General features: G+C 42.8%; 1 protein-coding gene across 21 annotated transcripts in view; it reads right to left on the bottom strand.

The window, feature by feature from the left end:
* The window catches only part of NRXN1 (neurexin 1), a 916,928-nt gene that overhangs the window by 342,960 nt on the left and 551,905 nt on the right, over positions 1-22,063 (bottom strand). Inside the window, exon 1 of one of the 21 annotated variants that reach the window (XM_081155810.1) lies at positions 1,991-3,047. The exons of 17 other annotated variants lie outside the window; for them this stretch is intronic. In XM_081155810.1, coding sequence (XP_081011936.1) covers positions 1,991-2,228 — 238 coding nt within the window. In that variant the 5' untranslated portion in view covers positions 2,229-3,047. Of the gene's footprint in view, positions 1-1,990; positions 3,048-22,063 lie in introns of those variants that run through there. 3 more of the 21 variants (XM_081155809.1, XM_081155807.1, XM_081155806.1) reach the window with 3 other exon arrangements.

Raw genomic sequence — 22,063 nt, forward strand, 5'->3', positions numbered from 1 at the left:
GGAGACCAGCAGACGGCGCCTGACCGGGCTGGAGCAGCAGCGGGAGGGGGAGAGGAGGGGCGGCTCTGCGGCAGGCTCCCCTGGGCGCTCTGCTCTCCCCTGGCCCCAGGCGCCCGCCCCAGGCAGCGCCACATCTCCCACCTCCCTGGGGAGAGGCAGGGCCAGAGCAAAGGAAAAGTGAATCTGTGCATGAGATTCTCAGCCAAGCCACTTCCACCGGTACCATTAGGCGCCCCACCCCCTCGCCTGCTGCCATCTAGCTCAGCGCACCCCCCCACCACCACCCCTGTCTGCCCCACCTGTGCCCTCCCTTGCCGCCCTCCCCTGGGGCTCACACAATTCTGCACAAAGGCAGGGCGGTGGGTGAGACCTGCACCCAGGTAAGGGAGCAGCCCTGGGCTGCTGTGAGCAAGTGGTGAGGGCAGACTCTTGGCTGGTTCAGAGGGATCTAGCCTGGCGGCTGCTCTTGGCTAAGAAGCCCCAGTTTGGGGCATCACTTCTGTCTCCGTCCTAGCCGCTCAAAACTGGAGGGAGCCCTGGAGAGGGACCTGGGGGAAGGAAGGGCAGGGGCCCCTAGGACCCACAGTGAGGCGGGTCTCCCTGCTGCTCCAGTGCAGTTGCTAAGGGGAGTCGTTCCCCCTGCCTTTAGGCGAGGCTGTAGCTTCTCACATCCAACCAGCATTGTCCCGGGTGGGAAGCCTGTCGCAGGGGAAGGGGCCATCCCGGTACAACCAGCGGGTGCTCGGGGAGAGGAATTCCTTAGGGGCAGGGCATAGGGTCCAGGGCTGAACCAAGTCTGAAACAGGGAAGGGCCCTGCAAGGAAAGGAAGGGGGAGGGGTGGAATATAAGAAAGAGTGTCCACAACAACTTTTGCCCTGCTTTCTAAAGTAGTGGACTTTACACTGGGGCAGAAGATTGGGAGGGGGGAGAGGTTCACAAAAACAGTTTGATACTTTATCTACTGTCAGTTCAGGGAATCTGAAATCGACTTTTATCTGAAGATGAGAGGAGCCCGGCCTTACACTGCTGGCCACTCTGGAGAAAGAACCCGTCCCACCGAGGCTTCTCTTCACATTCTGCTCTTTACAAAAGAACCCAGGGGGAGGAGAATAGCTTCCCTTTGCTCTAAATTCTCCTCCTCCAAGCAGACCTCCTGACTTACACCAGCCAGCATTGGCCCATCTGCCCTCGCTGGGAAGCACTAAGCTTAAGAAAGAGAAAGCAGGGCATCCCTTACCCCAGTAGCCCGAAGACATGACCCTCAGGGAGATGGGTTTGGGGAGCCAAGCCTCTGCTGTATTTAGAAAACAGCTCAGTCCGATCACCAAGAAAAACAAGTGAATATGTGTGTGGGGTTGGGGAAAGGGGACGGTGTTCAGAGGTCTCGGTGGAGCCCTGTAGGGGCTGGGCAGCCTCAGTCACCCTCCCACCTTTTCCATAGGGAAGAGGCAGGGACAGACCCGTGGCCTCCTGCTGAGCGAGTCCGGGACCCAGGGCTTCACTGCCACTGCAGCCTGGGCACTCTGGAGGAGGGCAGCCTGGAACCTCTCCTTCCCCGAGGCCCGGGAACATGGGCGGGGGCGCAGCACACGGCACAGACAAAGGTTGTGCAGAGCCCTTCTTGCCCCGGCGCTGGGTCCCCGGCTGAGCGCAGCCCCCGCAGCCACGTCCAGTGACCTTCTGGCTAGTAACGCCCCCTTCCCAGGGGGCCCAGGTGCCCAGCCATCGGGTCCTTCCATAGGTGCCCCGCGTCTCCCTCCAGCACCCCCACAGGACCACCCCCCACCCCTCACCACAAACGCACCGGGCGCCTTCCCCATCCCTCTTCCATTGTCTTCAAAGAGATTCGCGGCGCCCGCCGAGCACACCCAAATGCCCCCCCGTCCGCGAGCTCCCGTTTCTCCCGGCCTCAGGGGCCGAGAGGCGGGCGCGGGGTGGGTAGGGGGTAGCCAGGGAGCGACGCGGGAGAACTTGGCATCTCAGACCCACCGTGTCCGCCTCGCAAGGATGCCGGTGACCTGTAGATTGCAATAGGCACTGAATGATGCTTGCTGCTGCCATGGAAATGGTGGATGTGGTGCGCTCCCAGGCTGGACGCCCCCCACGCCACTCCTAGAAGGCCGCTGAGGGTGAGCGGGACAATCCAGAGCAGGGCCAGGCGCCCCCCCGCGCCGCCGGCCCCGGGCGCGCCCAGCTCGGCGCCGCACCGGAGCATCCTCTGGTACATGGCGGGGCGCCCGCCCGGGGGCCGCCACCGCGCGAGGCAAAGTTTGGGGCGCAGGGAGGGGAGAGGGCACGGGGGGGCGGGCGGCTCAGGGCGGGCTGCGGGGCGCCGCCTCACCGAGCCAGAGCGCCCATCCTCTCCCTCCTTCGGACAGTCTTCTCGGGGTCCTGGAGTCCGCCGTGCCTTGCACCCCAAAGAATCCCAAACATAGCCGAGGCGAATGCAGCCGGTGGGGGGCTTGTCCGGAAAGGCGGCCCCCGGGAACAGCAAGTGCGGAGCGGGCGGCTGCGCCCAGGTTTCCAGGGCGCCCGGCGCTCCGGCGGTACTCCCAAAGAGTTTCGGCGGAGAGCGGAGCCGGGGGTGGGGGCCGGGACCGGTTGAAAGCGCCGCCCGGAGGGTCCTCACTTCTACATGACAGCCGTCCGCCGCGCCGCTAGGTAAATCCACTCAGCATCGTGCGCGGGCGCTCGGGAGCCCACTCGGCCGGCCCAGCCTCCTTCCCGGGGAGCAGCAGACCCCATGGGCTCCGCGCGCCCCTTCCCCGCGCCCAGCCCCGGCCCGCTGGGCAGCCGGCGCCAGCCCCCCGCGGGCAGCGCGCGGAGCAGGGGCGCGCATCGCCCGCTCCCCGCAGCCTCGCTCCGCCGCCTCCCGCTCACGCCGCGCTCGGGGCTCGGGGCCGAGGGTGCGCCCTCATGAGCGAGCGGCGTCCACGGGGCAGGGGCGCCGAGGAAAAGCAGCCGAGGCGCGGAGGGCAAAGGGGAGGAAGCGGAGAGGCGCCGCGCGCCCGGCGAGCAGGGGCTCTATGCAAATCTGCAGTCTCCGAACAGCAAATCACCGACGCCGGGATGCACTGCGGAGGGCGAGCCTATGTGCGGGGAGGCCGCCCCGCGCCCGCAGGCGTCCCGCGGCGCCGCGCTCAGGCGCGCCCGGCGCACCGGGGGGACACGTGCGCGGCGACGCTGGGGGCGCGGGGAGCGGCGCTCCCCGCCGCCGGGGGCTCCCCCCGACCGAATTACCACTGCCGCCGGCGCCCTTCCTACCCCTGTGGCTTAGATGCAACCAGCGGCCTGAGAGCTCCTAAAAGGGGAAGAATCTGGCTCTTTTTATTGGACCAAACTTGTTCTGCCAGGTATTCAAACCCCATCTGCTAAATATGGCCTGACACCCTCTACTCCAGCGTCAGCTCTGATGACCTGTTAATTACAGATATTACGGATAACAAAGAGTCCTGGTTCCCACGAACAATTCCATAGCTCACGAGGCAGTGAGAGTGCAGGGAACGCGCAGGAGAGCTCGGGAGGCTCCTGAGTGTGGCGGCCGAGGGACAAACAGAAAGGGGAAGAAGGAAGGAGGGAAAGGAGGCAGGTGCGAAACAGGGCGGCAGAGGAGAGGAACAGGAGGCACCAGCGTGCTTGTATTTCAGACTCTTTACGGATATTTAAGAGCCCACAAGATCTCCACAGAACCCAGCTGCAGTGATCTTTCATAATGGCAGAGTTCTGCCTTTCTCCCATCCTGCCTCAGTAGCAAAAGAGCATCAAGAAACAAAAATTCCTAAATCCAGTGCCCCCAAGAAAGAGAGGACCTTGATGTCCTATTGGGGAAGGGCAGTGCTTTTTAACTGGAATCTGAGCGCCCTGGATGAAAGACCAGCAAAGCCAGCACACATCAAAAAATCTAAAAAAGCTAGCAAGCACAGCAAGCGAACTTGGCAAGGAGAACCAGTCGCTGGGGGCTGGCCGTGGAGGTTTGAGATTATGGCTGAAACAGTCCTCCAGCTTTCAAAGGATGATAGAAACAATGACATGTCTAGTGACTGGACATTTTTTCTTTATTTCTATTTAAAGTGAACAGGAAACAACTCAGAATAGGCACTACTTTCCAAAGGCTTCTCATCATCTATATAATCCCTTATATCAACAAATATATTGGGGAGGGGGAGTAATTCTAGGAGGATTTGGCTCAAATCAACCATTCACACAAGTGGCCATTTAGACTTCTATATTGTTTCATAGTCCACGCAGGGAGGCGACTCAGGGACTTCGGTGGTCACTCTGTAAGAGTGTCCAGGGGCCACCAAATCAAATCCGTAGCAATCCATCATCTCACATTCTTGCCAAACGTTTATGTCATTCTACTACAAAAGATAATTCTTCAATTCACTAATTGAAATGGCTTGGCCATGTTAGAGAGCATGCTTTTATTTACTTGACTAAGCTGTTATCTCCCAAATTTCCCCAGCCGCTCAAAAACCAACAGGACCCAAATCCTGCACCTTCCGCTGTGTCCTGTTGCCAGCCTCATCTCCAGGCCTTTCCTCTTCATTCTATTATTTTTAGCATACGTGTCTTCACTCACCAGTCAAGGGTGGTGATTATTCATTTTTGCAATATCAAGTAAAGCTTCCAAAGGAAAGGAGAGGATAATCGCCCTGGCAGTATGGTTTGAGGACTCTAGGTTCGGATTCCGAATTTGATCTCTCACCGTGTTCGCAGGGAGAGAGCAGTGGGTTAGGAGGTCGGGAACCTGTGCTGCATTCTTGGCACTGCCATTTACTGGTTATGTCAGATTAGCTCCTTAGCCTCTCCCTGAGGCTCGCTGGCTTCCTTTATAAAATAGTCATGTTCCTATCTTTCCTAAGAATCCCACAGGGCAGGAAGCATATAATGCAATATTTAATGTGAGAGTGATTTAAAATATATCAAATGCTCCCCACAATTAAGGCGTTATGCCTTGCCTCCCATATAGGTCTAGCGTAACGAGCTGATTAGCCTGCACAGTTCATTCAGGTCCTTGCATCCAAGGGAAATGAAGAGTGCTGCATTGTCCTCCAATGCCCTCATGTGTAGTGTTAATCTGTCCCCCCTTCCCCAACTACAAGAATTCCTGAAGGGGAACAGAGTCCAGTCTTTCTTTTTACTCCCTCTAGTGCCTGGCGTATGTGAAATGTAAGTTAGTCCCTTAGAACATGCAGTTAATTCTCATTATTCCCCGTAGTTATGGTCTGTAACGTTGCCGTGAACACTGAATTAGCAAAACCTGAACAGTAACTCCAAGGAGTTAAGTTCATGCAGCCTCTGGTCACAACACTTTTATCCACTAATCAATATGTAACCTTGTTTTATGTGTTTTCCTGTTTAAAGACATCTTATTGAGTATATACTGTTGATTCATTAACATTGAACTCGCAGCTGACATCAATATAACTCAAGCCGGAATGAAGCTTATCTAATACCTGTTTTCTCCATGAGGCATGCCCCGGCCTTCTGCCTAGGAATGCTAGCACTTCAGCATTATGGTTAGTGGCCATTTTAAACAGCAAAATCACCAACAAAAAGCACAAAAAAGTTTGAAAAATGTGCCACTAAATAGACCACAAAAAGGCCACTTGTTTATAATACAAGAGCTGAAACAACAAGGCAGAGTGTTGGGTTGTTTGACCTCAGCTAGGAACCTGGGTGTTGGGACTCAAATTTTTCGCCACTCGGTACATTTCTGTTAAAAACCAGCATAGTGCCATGAGTGTTGACTTGGGGGCTACACATTTCTTGATACTTTCTTTTGTATTATTTTTTGTTGATTTGAGAGAGAGATCAATTTGTTGTTCTACTTATTTATGCATCGATTGGGTGATTCTCGTATGTGCCCTGACCTGAGATCAAACCTGAATCCTTGGCATACTGATGTTCCAACTGCTAAGCTACCTGGCCAGGGCTCAGGGGTTACACAGTTCAGTGAGGAGATGAATTCATATCTGTAAATAATAAAGAATGACTGTATGTGTTATTCTCCTGATTAACAGGGAAGGATGGGTCTGGGATTTTGGAGAGTTATTTCTGTAAATTAAAGCCATAGAAATAGAATACTTGTAGAAGATTCTGATCAACCTTCTCAAGAGAATTCAGTGAAGAAGAGGCTCCCCTGTCTGTCTTATATTGTCTGGGACCTTGGGAGATAAAGACAGGGTTAGGGAAAGGATAGGCCAGAAATTTCAGTTTTACTAGAGTCTCAAGAGCTAAAAAAGAAGTATTTATTGCTTCCTTGAAAGAAGAAATTGTAGCTGTAGTGTTTCAGGCAGATGTCTAGGGCACCTTTGCAATACCTAGGAGGTTCTAGTGTGGATGCTGTGATACCGATGCTGCAATATTTATTATAAATGGTTGTAATTTGGTGGAACAAGGAGCGACTCTGTACAGAGAGTGGAGAAAAGTCTTGTGAGTAAACACATGCCTAATGTGGGTGAAGCAAATAAAGCTTGTGTTTACTCTTTATGTCTTTTTAGCTGGCCAGTTCTTGTGGCTGGAACTGCACTATTTAAAGGAAACTGAGGCAGCATTTGACAAATTGTGAAGACTTGCTTGCAGGAGACATGGTGCCTGGCTCCCTGAAATATACTCTTAAATATTTCAGCATAGACAGTGGGATATAAATGTGTGCTAGTGTTATTCTGTATCCCAAGAGAGTCAGTTGTCTTCATCAGAAATTTATGCTCCAGTGTCTCGGCCAGAATTATAGAAGCCAGAGGTGGCTTCTAAAAGCCTTGAGCTATCATCATCTCCCATCATGATGTGGCTTTTCTAATTAATTATAATGTATGTTAGAAGTAGGTCATCATTGATGAAATAAATGACTTGTCATTTGGTGTAATGAAAGTTAGCAATGGGTTATCTATGTTGAAGTCATTAATATTCAAGTTATGTGGACTGGCCAAAATACCTTATAGACATGCTTTGATTCTACTAAATAGATTATGTAAATATAAGAGGCCTTTCACCCTTTACTATAAGGAATGGTGCATAACAATAGTAATAAGAACTAACATTTGTAACTGTACACTCTGAGAGATTTAAATGTATTAGCTCATTTAATCATCACCAAACCATGCGAAGTAGGTGCTATGAGTGACCCCTAACAGATCTTAGTCACCTAGTTGTGACAGATGATGAGCTGGATGCTGCCACTGAAATATGCCATCTTTGCTTCATGGAAACCTTTTCTGAAAGTCATTCTTCAGGCAACCAAAAGAACCAAGAGCTGGAACCTCATCGAGCGGCCAGGACAGGCTACGCGATTTTGTGCCTCCTTAAATGTCTGATTCTGTAGCGTGCGTTGGTCTGCATCTTACATTCACTATGACCAGGACTCATAGAAATAATTGGCATAATGGCCAACCCTCATTTTCCTCTAAGAACTGTGGTTACTGAGGCCTACTGATAGAACCTAATAGCTGTGCGTGGTCAACTGTCCTAGGTCCATTCACAGTTGATTTATGATGAAGAAGAAGGCAGGCAGCGTAAGTCAGACAATGGTGTTAAGAAATGGAAGAGAGTTTGAAAGCTGAGGGGATGAAACAAAGGAAATGGAAGGAGAGAGGAAAATGAATGAAGGGGGAGTGTGGGGAGAGATGGAAAAGGACAGGTCATTTCAAATGATTTTTTTCATATTCCAAAAATCAACCCTTCTGTCTCCAGAAACAGGATGGTTGTCAGGCAGACACTTTCAACCTTTTCGTGTTTTTCTTAAACATAATTGGACATTTTTACAGCTCAGTATTAAGCTTTTTAAATAAAAAAGTAGACACTAAAAAGCAGCAGAGGGGAAGTATATTAAAACCCACAGGCAGCACCAATCTTTTAAAAATTAAAAATGAGGAGAGTGTCAGTCCTGCGTTTCGCATTTCTACCGGTGTCAGCACAAAGGAAAAGGCGAGCAGACCCCACAGATTCATCTACCTGCATTCAGAGCTGGGACTGACAGAGTATAGAGGGAGAGACTCAGAGGAGGGTGCCACTCATGAAGTTGTAAAGAGGAACCTCTCAGCCTGTTACCTTCTGGGTTACTGCAGGTCCTTAAGGGTATTCTGAGAAATGATCAGAATAGAAGGGCCAGAGTATTAATAGTAAAACAGGAAAAATATTTAAAAAAAAAACACAAAATAAAAAATGAGAAATGCCAGAGCTAAAAGCATCCCTGGGGATTTTGTAGTACATTCTCAGATGATAAACTTAAGGCCTATGGAAGTAATAATGCTGCCGAAAAGTCAGATCTGGAAGTGTACTTCCATCTCCTGCCACCCAGGATCCGGTCAAAGACGTAGATTGGTGAATTCAGTCAATTTAGCTATTAACGTAGAACTGATATAACAAATGAGAGGAACTCATAGGAACCCAACATTAGCCAACATGATGCCCAATTCACTCAAATTAAATTAAAGCCTGGTTGTACAGTTTGACTTGAGAAACATGAATAGATTTATTTGATTAAGGTTAGCAGTGTTTAGCACTGCAGTATCTTCTGGTCTCTATCTTTCCCCTTGTCTTATTTATGTAAAATATCCATTTATGACACCTCCCTGCCTAAGCACCAAGGAAACCTCATGGAGATTTCTCTATAACTACATCTTTAAGTGTTGTGGGCATTGTTTGGGCACCAACCAATCATATGCCATCTTTCAATCACTCTCATCTTATATTGTTTGTATAGTTATTTCAGCCAAATGGTGTTGCTTCCAAACTCTTATATAAGTTCATGCTCTTTTGATTTGAATGTGTTCATAATGCGACAAGTGCCAGGCTGTGAGTTTGAATGTGAGTTGATTGTTTTTATTCCTGTGACATTCAGTTAAATAGCCCCTCGTCCCAGTTTCCTCATCTGCAATGTGACTATAACACTACAGGTAATGAAACTGGAGCAGTCTCTAAAATACATTAAGCACTAAGTATAAGTGATTGTTATCTATTCATATGTACCCATTTTAGATAGGTGTTAAAGACGTAATAATGATACTGAGCTGGACTGTGATTTTTAATTCAGCCTAATTCTAAACACTCCCCGCTTAGTCTATCATCAAGTTTGGCCATCTCTCCAATAATTTCTTAGTTCAGCTTCTGCTTCTCTAAATCTGTGGTGCTCAAGCCTGAGTGTGCCTGAGGATCACTAGGCGGCTTATTAAATCATGGATTGCCTTGCTTTGGATTTGTGGATCCGTAGAAAGGCCTGATAATTTGCATTTCTCACAAGTTCCTGGGTGATGCTGATATTGCTTGCCCAGGGAAACCAGATTTTCAGAACCACTGCTCTATCTGAATGTCAAAGTCTTTGACCCGGGTTTTATTACCAATACAGGGAGGGCTTTCTAATTAAGCTCCTTACCAATGATCTCACTTCCTTTGCAGCCTACTCTATACATTTAACAGTGCTGTTCTCAGATCTCTTCTTTAAAGAATGTTTTAAATGCTTCAAGATGTCTACCATATAGACATACATGTCCTTACCTCACACCACGCAACAATAAATTCCCTTTACTTGGAAAAAGCTATTTTTTTCCTCCCCACCTTTTACATTTGAGCCCCTCTGGTTAGTCTGGCCAGAGGCTAGGGGCAGGGACTCAGGAACCACACCAGGATTCTATTCTGACTCTACTAACTTGCTAGCCATGTGGCCTTGAGCAGATTCTTTAACATCCATTTTTTTCCTTCAGTAAAAGGAGTTGGTGTGGGGTCCTCGTGAAGATTAAGTGAATTGACATATATAAAACATTTAGAATAGTGTCTGGCACATAGTACATATGTATTAGCACTTAGCACTTATTATTTATTTTTAGAATTAATTATTCTTTCTCTTTTGGGTGGGAGAGGGGGATGGTATGGAGAAAATAAATCAGAATTGATAAGAATGCTTTCTTTCATATAAAACCTAATACTGACCATCCAAATAGTCAGTCACCATAAAAAAACCAAGAACAATCTTTCAGGTCTCGGTATAGCAGGCCTCCAGTCTGGCCAGCATCAGCTATAGAAAAGCTCAGTGCCCAGAACTGACAACCTGGGATCTGTCTGCCTGCATTCACCAGCACATTCTATCATACATGCCCATTACTGCAGGGGGGAAAAAAAAAAAAAAGAAAGAAAAGGAACACTGAGAATGAGAGGACAAGCATAAGGCAAGTTCAAGGTGATACAAAAACCAAGACATAATTTTCAAATTCCCTAGTAAATACAGATATTTAAATCGGGAACCAGAAATCATGCACGCACCATGAGTTCTATTCCTTGAATGCCTGTACACTCAGAGCATAAACCCACTTGATCTCTCTTTACAAATGTATGTTCTAGAGCCTACATTGTCCTTTGAATGTACTGACAGGGCCTTAATCATGAAATCTGAATCAAACCTCTAACCAGGTTGATCTGAGTCTATAATCTAATCCTCATTCAATTCAGGACAAATAGATTAGATTACACATTTTGTCAGAGCTCTATTTTGATGTTAGTGCTAGAGGTGAGTGAGTGGGCCTGTCCCACCGCAGAGCTCTGCCTCCGGGTAAAGCGCAGCTCTGCAGGGCGTGAGAGCCCTTCCAGACCAGCCTCTGTGCTCCCTCCTGTTGCACCTGCATCTCAGCTCCTGCCTCTTCCCGAGAGCATCCCGGGCTCCGGCCACACCAACTTCTCTCTTCCCTAGACACACTATGCACCCCTCTCCTCTCTGCCATCGTCCACATGATTCCCTCTGGAAGAACGATCTTTTCTCCTCCCTCCCCCTCTTAATTCCCCTCATTAGTCTACCCAATGTTAACATGGACATCTCTGCTGGAAAATTTCCCGAGCTCCGCCAATTTATCGCTGCCTTCTCAAGTAGAAACCATTAACAAATATCTTTTAAAAATACCCAAGATACGTAATACTGTATTCATATTGGAATTGTGTTGAAATAATCAAGTATCAGAGCAACTAGTTAAGTATATCTCCATGTTTAGGGGTTTCGAATAACCAACCAAACCAACAACAACCAAAAAAGGAAACGAATCCTCTTCAACTAATTCTTGCAGGTTTTTGCTTAGGACATTTAGTGCTTAAAACATATAATAAATTTAGCCTGAACATTAATTTGAAGGCTAAATAAATTGGTTATGTTGAATAATGGAATTCTTTGTCATATTTTCCTGCTCAGACTATAAACAGATGTCTTTCTTTCCCATACTACGTAAAAGAAGAAAAAAACACACAATAAAAACACCAACCAAAGATGCTTACTGCCAACCTGAATTGCAGAACAAGCATTTATAGCAAACTTATAAATCTTTGGAAATAGGGTTCTATAATGGAAATATTGGCGCCATTTCAACTATAACCATTCAAATAATATCACTATAGCAGAATTTATAATCTAATATATTTGTTCTGGGATGGGCAAGGAAAGGTTGAGCTCTAGGTGTCAGAAAAACTTTCAGTGGCTCAATTCAAAAATGCGTGATCATTTCACATACTTCAAATCACTTAGAATATACCAAAATGGATACTTATACTCCAAAGCATTTATTCTTAAAAAACAGATGATACAAATTTTTAGATTATATTTTGGATACTTGCATAAGAACTATATCACCTCTAAGGCATTTTGAAAAATCATTAATCAGTGGGTGGTGGTGTTTTTTATCTGTCTTCTTTTTCTTTCAAGAAAGAATTATTTTCCTCAGATTTTCTCTGGTCTATTACTGAGATGATTCCCCCAGAGAAGTGTGAGCTTATCTTGACAGGTGTTAGTAGGTCTGTAGACCTCTGTGGAATTGTTCTGGTTGTGTTAAGGTTCAGTAGAAAGCATTATGTCTGCAAACTAACAGACTTACCTCATTGTATTCTAAATAAAATAAACCATACAGTGAGTAGACTTCGTCTACTAATGTCTTCTTAATGAAGCCTTCATTAAGCATATGGTGTGCTCTTCAATATTTAACACATGGTAGGTATTGAAACAAAGCATTTCTGATGACTTTTTAAATGCATACCCAATGATTGCTTCATATATTATTTTCCAATGAACTAGTTTACCCTTAGATTGCTTTAGCTACCTAATCAAAGAGATACAAAATCATTTCTTAGACTTAATATTTTATATCCAAATAGAGAGAAAAACAATAAATGTCTCACCTACCATTACCCTTAAATAATTTAAACTATATTTGCTTTTCTAATTTTTAAGGACAAAGAAAGCTTTTATCTTTCTGTGCAATGAAAATTTTACTCATTAACAAAATTTAGGAGCCAAATATTTAGAATGGAACTGTTTTGGCCCAATTCACAGTGTTTTGCTTTAAAATAATGCTACTACCTAGCACAGCAAACACCAGCTTAAATTGTAGTGAAAAAATGGAAACTTAAATGACCAATGGAAGAGTAACTGCAAACATAATCAATATTTCTTCATATTTGGCAATATTTTGATTTGTTATTTGTCAAAGAAAAAAATTCAAAGCATCTCGAAAAAAAAAAACCTGCTTACTTCCTAAAAATCACCAGTTTTAGAAAATTTGCTGTCTATTCCATCTCACATTTATAGCAACATACCAAAGAATGACAAGTAAGTCAATCTTCATGGCTATACTATGCCAAATTTATTTTAATTTTTCATGTTTTTATTGATTTCAGAGAGAGAAAGGGAGAGGGAAAGAGCAATAGAAACATCAATGATGAGAGGATCACTGATCAGCTGCCTCTTGCACGCCCCTACTGGGGATCGAGCCCTCAACCAGGGCATGTGCCCTGACTAGGAACCCAACCGTGACCTCCTGGTTCATAGGTCGACACTCAACCACTGAGCCACACCTGCCAGGCACTATGCCAAATTTTTAACTTCTCATTTCAGGCTCCCATGTAAATAATCTCCCACTTTGGTATAATCAGTGTTGTCCAATCCAGACTTGAAGATCTTATCAGACGTGTATTTTACTATTATTATTTAAATTTACTCATTTCAACTATTATTTGCTGCCAGGCCTTACAGAGGAAAGACAAGAGACATGGTGGAAGAACAGCAGAGGTGGGTCTTCCCTCCTTCGGGAGTAGCAGCCAGAAACAGTACAAAAGCAATGGATCATGAAGAAAAGCAATTTCCTACTTGAGGGATTAGACAGTACTCTCTTTTGTACTGTTAAATGAAAGTTTTAGTTATTTCTTCAAGTAGTACTGATATTTTTCCATTTACATAAATAGTCTCTAGAGAAACTGCAAGGGGCCCCCAAACGCATACCCTCTCAGCCACCCAATGGAAGAGATTATTTTTTTAAACTCTTCTTGATGCTGTACTGCTCTGAGCTACCCTTTATAAAGCATGGGAAAACACACAACAACTAAACTAAAGCAAAAGGTAATTTGCTCAGCAAGGAAAACTTTGGGCGGATATGGGAGACTTTTTTCTTTTCTTTCTTTTTTTAGGAAAAATATAGGTGATTTTTATTTTGAAGCAGCTCACATTTGCTAGCATCAGAAAACTGAAAACGATGTAAATTGCAGCAAACGTCTGCTTTGCCTTTTAGCTTCACAAGGATATTAACCGCCGCCCTCAGTCATTATCACGTTCAGATTAGAGAAAACCCGTCGCGTAAACCTGTGCTCTGGAATATCAGTGTGAAAATCCTAATCTACTTAAAGAGCATTTACATTCAAGGAGGAGGAAACCGCACTCTCAAATAATAAACGTAAATAATAGTTACATGTACAAAATGTGGAGAAGGAAAATCATGAGCTGCTTTTCACAGCCCATTTTTTAGAGGCTGATTTGCTTACGTCACTCGTGTTTAAGGAAGTTGCACATTTTTTATGCTGAAGACTATCATGTCATATAATTAAGAACAAAAAGTCGCCATTTCTCAATAATAAGGTTGTGACAAAATTTTATAATTTATTTCAACTTATTCCTCAGTTGTCTGGTTTTATCTGTCTAGAGCCCTTCCCTTGACACTGTCAACTGATACCTGAGCTTCAGAGTAGTTGATTAGTGGATAAAGCTTCAACTTTTATCTTAATTGTCTTTTTTTTTTCCAGTTTGCCAAAATAGTGATGATATTAAGGCATTTTTAACTCAAAAGCCTATAGAGACATTGAGAGCAAGGAAGCCAGTATATTACCATAGGAAATATTTCCTGTTGCACACATAATTGGAGTAATAGTTTCTAAATTTGGTGGATAATCTATTGCACAAACTAGGACATTTATTGTTTTGTGAAAATTAAAGAGAATAAGGAACTATACACAGGAACCAAATTAGAAGAGTACAGATCTGTAATGCAGAAGAATGAAATTCGACTGTTACAACCAAATAACCTTAGAAGAAAGTTGAAGTTGTTCAGTATGGCTGAGATAAGCAGGCTTTGGAGAAATGATTGATATGATTCTCACCCAACGTAAATTCCTCAACCCAATAACAAAACAATAAAAAAGGTTAGCTGAGCAAATGAAGTTTGAATCCACTGGGTTTCCAAGACTGGGAATTAGAAATCAAGAGCCTGATTGCTGACAGGTCAAAGAATGGAAACTTTGTTGTGATTTCCCAGATAAAATAGTATAAAAATGATATGATTTGTAAAAAGACTCAGAGCTGGCACTAAAGAATCCAGTAACTTCCCGTGACTTACTAGATGATACACACACACACACACACACACACACACACACACACACACACACACACCAAGAAGCACTATAAAAATCAGTGATTGCTCAATTCTAGTTTATTTGGGGGAGGAGCAGCCCAGTCCTTGGTTCATAGGTCAAGCTATCAATATAGAAAGGCAGTTGTGACAGATACTTCTGGTTCTGTACTCAATATATATTCTGCCATTTCCCTGGGAAATTGAACCAATTTTTTTTTTGGAGGAAGGACAAATAAAGTGCTTAGGGTGACTAAATGCCCCACTAAAAATACTTCATTTCCCAAACTTCCTTAGAGTCAGAGTGCCCTTGTGACCCAGTTAATCTTGAGAAAATGTTAATGGAAGTCACTGGAAAGGTTATTTTAAAGAGGCAGATTTGGAGAGCATCAACCTTTTGCCTTTTTGCTACAAAACCTTAATCTTCCTGCCCGAAATGCAGTCGATGTGAATGGGAGATACCCCTTCTGAGGCTACAAGTCCAAACTCACATTCTATGGATGGAGAAGCAAGAAGGCAGACTCCATGTTACGGTAGCCACCTATCATCTACCTCTAGACTTCTTATTAAATTTGAAAAGTAAACTCTTTTCTTTTTAACCTAATGTCAGTCAGGTTATCAGTCTTTGGAAACTAAATGCATACCTAATATGTAAGTAATTTCTTGGAAGGATGATTGCCCAGCTGAGTAAGTGAGCCACTCTGCGCTCTGGGGAGATGTTTATCCTTCAGGAAAGTTGATAACATATTGCCCCAGAACTGAGATTTTAGAGTCAGGATATGCCTTGGGTTCCTTCAGAACCGCATGCATTTAACAACGTTAGGTCAGTGGTTTTAATAAAGGAGTCCCATTTAAAGATGACAATTGGGAAATGAGGCTAGCCAAGGCTGTTGAACAAGAAGAAAATGCCACTAAGTTTCATACTTAGAGTTTCAAGGCAGCAGTGTGCATAACTCAGACATGCTTATTGACCAGGTGCTTACCACTTATTTGGCAAGGGCTGTTTGTGAAGTTTTAAGGAACAAATATTGATCTAAACAATTCCTTTGCATTTAATATTCTGTCATTCTGCAACGCCATTATTAACTTTGAAGTACACATGCAATTACCTGTCTAAAGAGTTTCAATTGCCCTAACTCTTGGTTACCACACCGTGATTAAATGCATATAAGCAACAAGTTGTTGACTTGGGCAGCCAGAAAACCACTGTGGCATAAGATCAATAGTTACATTACCTACCAAAGAATGTCTTTGTCATTGCTTTCTACAGTCTTCAAAGGCCCACATAAAAATTTAAAGTTGGGCTTTGTCTTTTTTCTTCCTCACACACACTGCTCATGTAAATGAAAATAAAAATTAGTAGGAAACTCCAGAGGCCCCAAAGAAGTGAAGATTGTTTAAATTATCCTAAAGCACATAAAACACATTTTCAACTGGCAGATCATCGTCTTCATCAGATTCCCATATGTTTTAGAGCAGGAAAAATTAACCAGCATTCACATAAAGTCCTGCAAGTAGGTTTGAGAAAATCAATAGCATAAGCACAGAGTGAGAGGCCTGATTCTGTAGTCCTTAGCACAAGGCAGAACCAGGAGATTTTCACTGAACACAAAAGTGTAATAATAGACATTAGTTTGATGTAACTGTTTATATATATATTGAAATCTATAAGACATATATCGGGGTATGGTTTAACATGCTGGGTACCCTGTTTTAAAAGATACACTGACAAGTGTGAGAGTGACCACTGGCTCAGAAGGGCCATATTCAGTCAGGAGTGGCAGAGGCTAAGGAAGATACTATAGACATCCTCAAGGCCTGGAAGGGTTTCATATAGAAGAAATGGAGGCTTATTCTTTAATGGCTTTGTACCTAGAGGAAAAGCCAATAGGTGGAAACAGATTAACAGGAAAGCAGATATTAGCACTCAACATAAATGAAAGATCCACAAAGAACCTGTTAGAAAGCGGGGGTTTAAGACCAATCTGCATTTCCACAAAGTATTTTCTGATTTATTCCCCTGTCCTGAGATCTTGCCTGTGGATATATCTGTAGACAAAGAAATCATACAGTTTGTGAAAAATAACAAGGAGAGTTTTAAGTCTAATTGTTAGCCAAGGAAACAGTAGATTCCTATGTGAGAGTTGTAGGGAAGGAACACAAAAATCACCTCTTATATATCTGGATGTACCCCGGCTAGGCAAGCAGCTCATCTCCAAGGAACCTTCTTGTGGAGCTAGGCAACTTTCCCCGGGAAAATAGATTCATGTTTATCATCTTACGTATTTTCAATCACATGCCTTTAACTCCAGGGAAGGTGGTCCATGTTCTTCAGGAACGGGTAGGAAAGGGGAGGACCATGACACAGATAAGACGAATAAAATTCTAACATTAAGAAACTAAGAAGTTATGGCCACCAGTTTGGAAGCCTAAAAACAGTCTAAAACAGGGGAAGAGAAAACTTCGGTGATTATGGAAGGGCTAAGTCATAACGATCTGAGAAAAAGGTAGATGGTAAAATACAGCAACTGCAGACGAGAGGGTAGAAGGGGCTCATGTAAAACAAACAAGTATTAATTTATTGTACATTATGTATATTCTATATTCTCCATTGGATTCATCTGCAATTAGACTATACCATCCAAATTATTGATTTCTGACTAAGTTTATTTTGTGCATTCTATTTGATCATGAGTATAAAGAGTTTTATCAGTACTCAAATTAGAGTTGAATTCCTATCCTTTTATGATAAATTACCTGGATAAATCATATAGGAAGTTAAACAAATCCTACAATTCCAAGTAAATGGGCTTAAATAAATTAACATAGCATTGTGTTACTTGTCTTCTATAATCTAGTAAAATTGATGCACAACAACTGTATGTGCTTTTAATCTGAAAAAGTAGCCAGCTTTAATTTTTTTATGATTTCTGGTGATAATCCCCCTCCACAACATTATCAATGGTCTCAAAACGCTCACACGTCTGAAGTTAACTAGCATTTCTATAGCTGGTGATACTGAAATGACCACTGACCCACAACTCCCCCAGGAGTTGCTACTTGCAACTCTTGACCAGCACCCTCTCCTGACCATTTCTGTGAGCTCTGATGTTTCCTAAAAGTTCACAAACCAGTCTGGGCCTTAATCTCTGAGTGTTGGAGTGGAGGAAAGAGAGGATCATAGAATCACCATGGACAGGAGGTTATGGTACGAACTGAGCAAATTAGAGAATGCAGATAAAAGGCCAAAAGGAAGGTAAAACACAAATAATGGCATGTTTAATAGGCAAAAGTAAACAGATCTCTTGATAAAAGTTATATATTCTATTTATTAAAGACTCTCCTCAGTTTCTACCTTTTCCATAGACTCCCTCGTTTATTCTCCTACTTCTTTTACTTACTTTCTGTGCCATTTATTTGACACAGTTTTAGCCACTGTGGATTCGTTTCCAACTCTGTATATAGACAGTCCCTCCAGCCATACCACAGCCACATTAGGGTCGGGCCCACATCACATCTTGCTCTAATTCTCCATTTTATAAGCAGTGGTTTCCTTCAAAATGAAAACTGAAGTAGTCTGAGGAAGGCTTGGGGAGAGGGAGGAAAGCAGGGGGAGGGGGTCGATGGGGGAAAAAGGGGACCTCTGTAACACTTTCAATAATAATAATAAATTTTAAAAAATGCAAACTGCTATTAAATTTTAAAAAATGCAAACTGCGACCACTTACAGCACTTTCCCATGAAACTATGATTTAAAATGGTACTTCACCTGGACTTACTGAATTTCTGGGGATGCGCTTGGGAATCTGCATGTCTAATAAGAGACTGTACAATACTAGTGCTCACAAACATTTCCCAGCCTAAGGCCTCACACAGAGAAGGTGCTATAAACATCTGGTGTTGCTGTTAAGATAATGCTTCCCGGCAAGTCCAAGTCCGTAAGTGTTTATGAGAAACAAAGAAATACTGATTTGTTCCAGGTGTCCTCAGTCTGCCATCAGATAGTAAATTCCTTCAGGGTTGATGTCCTGCCCAGGTAGTTCTTTGTATCTCCTTTTATTTTATTTTATTTTTTTCTATAGCACTAGGCACTATCTAGAATGCACTATAAATAACTGTTTATGATAAGGAGGAGAAAGGCAAAGGTGGAGGAACTAAAAAAAAGGTGTGTTTATGGTTGGGAGGCATAGTGGGGAGGTGGTTAGTAAATAAATAAATAAATAAACAAACAAACTCCTTTATTTTGATGGGCTGAAATGCAAAAGTACTAATGAAGTTTCTATCCAACCCTTTTTAACTTAATTCCTTTGCTCTACTCTTGCTACCACTTCAAATCACCCTCTATAATATTTTTGAGATGACTCAAGACAGTCCGTGTGGACTGAAGATAGACCACACCAGAAACAACTAGTATAAAACACATGTGCACCGTAATAGTATGGAAATATTGATCGCTATTTCTCCTCCTAAACTTGATGGAAAGAAACTCATTTCCACTTCTATAAGCACATATGTTTGCGTGTGTATGTATGTATAATTACTTCGCAGGGACACCCCCTGGCAATGATCTCTGTCCATTAGGGCAGTGTTAATGAGCTGTGAAATGGGTTCGCCCAGTCACCCATGCCTTTCAACTATCTTTTATTACAAAAGGCACTCCCCATCTTTCCCTTAGGTCTAACTCCCACACAAACCTTCTGTGCTCTTGTTTTATTATTACAAATAGCCAAAAGTCAAAATTGGAAATTGAGACTCGAGAACATGTTGTTTATGTCCACACCAATAAAGAAATGAGGCTTTATCACATGTATTTTTCGGGACTCATTTCTTTGGATGTGAGAAGACCTCTGCTCTCCATTTCCATTTGGCCATACTGAGAATGGGTCTTACATGCAAGAATTGCTTTCTAACAGAATATCAAATATTTTAGTTAATCTTTTTAGAATAGAATGATCTCTACAGGTAAAGGTCTCTGATCTCTACACCTTAATTATGAGGGTCCTGTAATTTACTAAGAGTTGCAAAGTTAATTACATTACAGATCAGATTCTTACCTGGGTTTTAAGAATAAATTTCAAGGGGACTAAGAACCTTTAAAATTTTATGCAAATTGTGTGTGTGCATCTGTGGATTTTTATAGAAAGGGTCCATAATTTTATCAGGCTCTCAAAACCTTCCTCAAAGTAGATGGGATAGCTAGTGTTGGAACCATAATTTATAAGTATTTTTAGAACTAAAGAGGAATGAGTTGAAGGTCATGTAATCCAAACTTCCAGCCAGCTGAAGAGTGAAGGTGGAAGAGGTGGAGCTAATAAATAAATGCCTGTTAGATAGTTGTTAGAACTGGGTGATGAATTCATTTGGATCCTCTTCACTTGCCTTGTCTCTTTATTTTTAATTGATATGTTCTGTGATTAAAGTTCATAATAATAAAGCCCCCAAATCCCACACAGAACTGCCAACCTCTATAAATAAACTTAGAGACATGAGTGGAAGAGCTGGAGAGTTTTCCCAAGTGGTCAAAGCATTCACTATTACAACTTTTTGCTCTGGCTACTATTCAACTACAACCCCTATAAACACACACTATGCCTGGGCACATTCACATTTTTTGAGTGACTGATGCCATTTGACTGAAGAGAAAATAATAAAATCACCCTAAAACTATGTGATTGCTGATTACATGGTAACTTTTAGGTTATGAAAAGTTTAATGGCCTATCTAATGTAAAGTTAAGAATCACATTCCAAATTTTGAAGCTATATTTTTTTAAATCCATGTTTTTGTGAACTGCAAACAATTCTCATTTGAATGCTAGCAAATGCAACAAGTTTCTGCAAAAGCTTCTGAGTTTTAGAGGCTTCCTTTCGACAGATTTCTTAAGTTATGGAATGCAGCCATCAGCAGTCTGCAGAAAAATGAAATGCTGCAAGTCTATTTTTATGCAGCTGGGATCAAGTTACTAAATGGATCAAAAGAAATAATTTCTTTGAAGAGGTGGCTGTTGACACCAGTGCCCTAAAAATAAGTGCAATTTTGTGGGTACAAAAACTTGTTTATATCTCAGTGGAAGTAACTATAGACATCGTTTCCATATATACACTGGCACTCAAGATACACTGGATGCCACTCTGAACATATTTAATATACCTCAGCTTAACATTACAGTTATTAAGGGGAAATTGCATGTTACTCTTGAATAATTGACATAGCTAATGACAATTATTCCTACCAGGTCCAGCTTATTAAGTTAATAATCAAAACAACCAAAATCATTACACCCAACTCTTACTTTGTGCCAAATACCAGCCAAATACTTTCCAAACTTATTTCATTTGATTTCAGAATTAAATTGGGCTTTAATAAGGAGCCATTATTGCCACCCTTTAACAGATGAAGCAGCTGATTCTTTGAGAAAGTGTAACTTGCCGGAGGTTCTGTTACTCGTGGTCTCTTATTGGAATTTGAATGCTAGTCTAGTTCCAAAGCTCTTCATCACCAAGTTATATCTACCCCTCCAGGTTCAGAGTATAGCAGCTAATTCTAAAACATGGAAAAAAGAAATGTTAAGAAACAGCACTTTTTAAATCCCTTAGCATGTGAAAGTGAGCTTTTTTACTCAAAATTTGGTAAACTGAAAGATAACAGCAATAAACAAAGGTACTGAAAACTACAGAGCTTCAATGTAGAAAAGTACCAAGACAACGAAATAATAATGTGACATAATTGAATTTTTCATCACAGCAAAAAGTCAGAAGAGAAAAAGGCTACCGTAGGACATGAGAGGGGTGGTCGATCTAGGCTTGTACATAAAAAAAAATCTTAACGTTTTTAAAAAGGAAACCATTGCAGGCTCTAGGTGAAAAATAAATACAACTCCTTTATAGATAATAGTAAACAAATTAACAAGCCCATGGAACAGAATTCTATAGTCTTAGTTACACGGGACCAAGTAGCCTCCGGTTATCCCCTGACTCGTTCGGAACTCCTGCTTTGCACACAGCCCAGAGGGTGCTGCTAGAGCAAGGCCTGACCTTCAAAGTCCTGTGGGGGGAACCAAATGACTGAAATAAAGTTTATTGGGGGGGTGAGGGCTGGGTGGAGGTGGGCAAAGGGAGGGAAAATGGGGGACATCTGTAATAGTGTCAACAACAACAAAAGTGCTCATTACACACATGCACTAGAAGCAAAAAACAAAAAAATAGAACCTAAGTATAATGATCCTACATATCACCTAAGATTAATGAAATAAGATGCAAAAAAACGAAAGAGTTATTAAATTTTTGTAGATGGTGATATACTGAAAAAACATTACACTCTGAAAATAAATATTAACTTTATACATAGAGTATATATCTATATACAGAGTATGTGTATATGTATATATCTATATACAGAGTGTGTGTATATGTAT

The sequence above is a fragment of the Miniopterus schreibersii genome, assembly GCF_964146895.1.
Source record: "Miniopterus schreibersii genome assembly, chromosome: 13".
In the NCBI taxonomy this organism is placed as follows: Eukaryota; Metazoa; Chordata; class Mammalia; order Chiroptera; family Miniopteridae; genus Miniopterus; species Miniopterus schreibersii.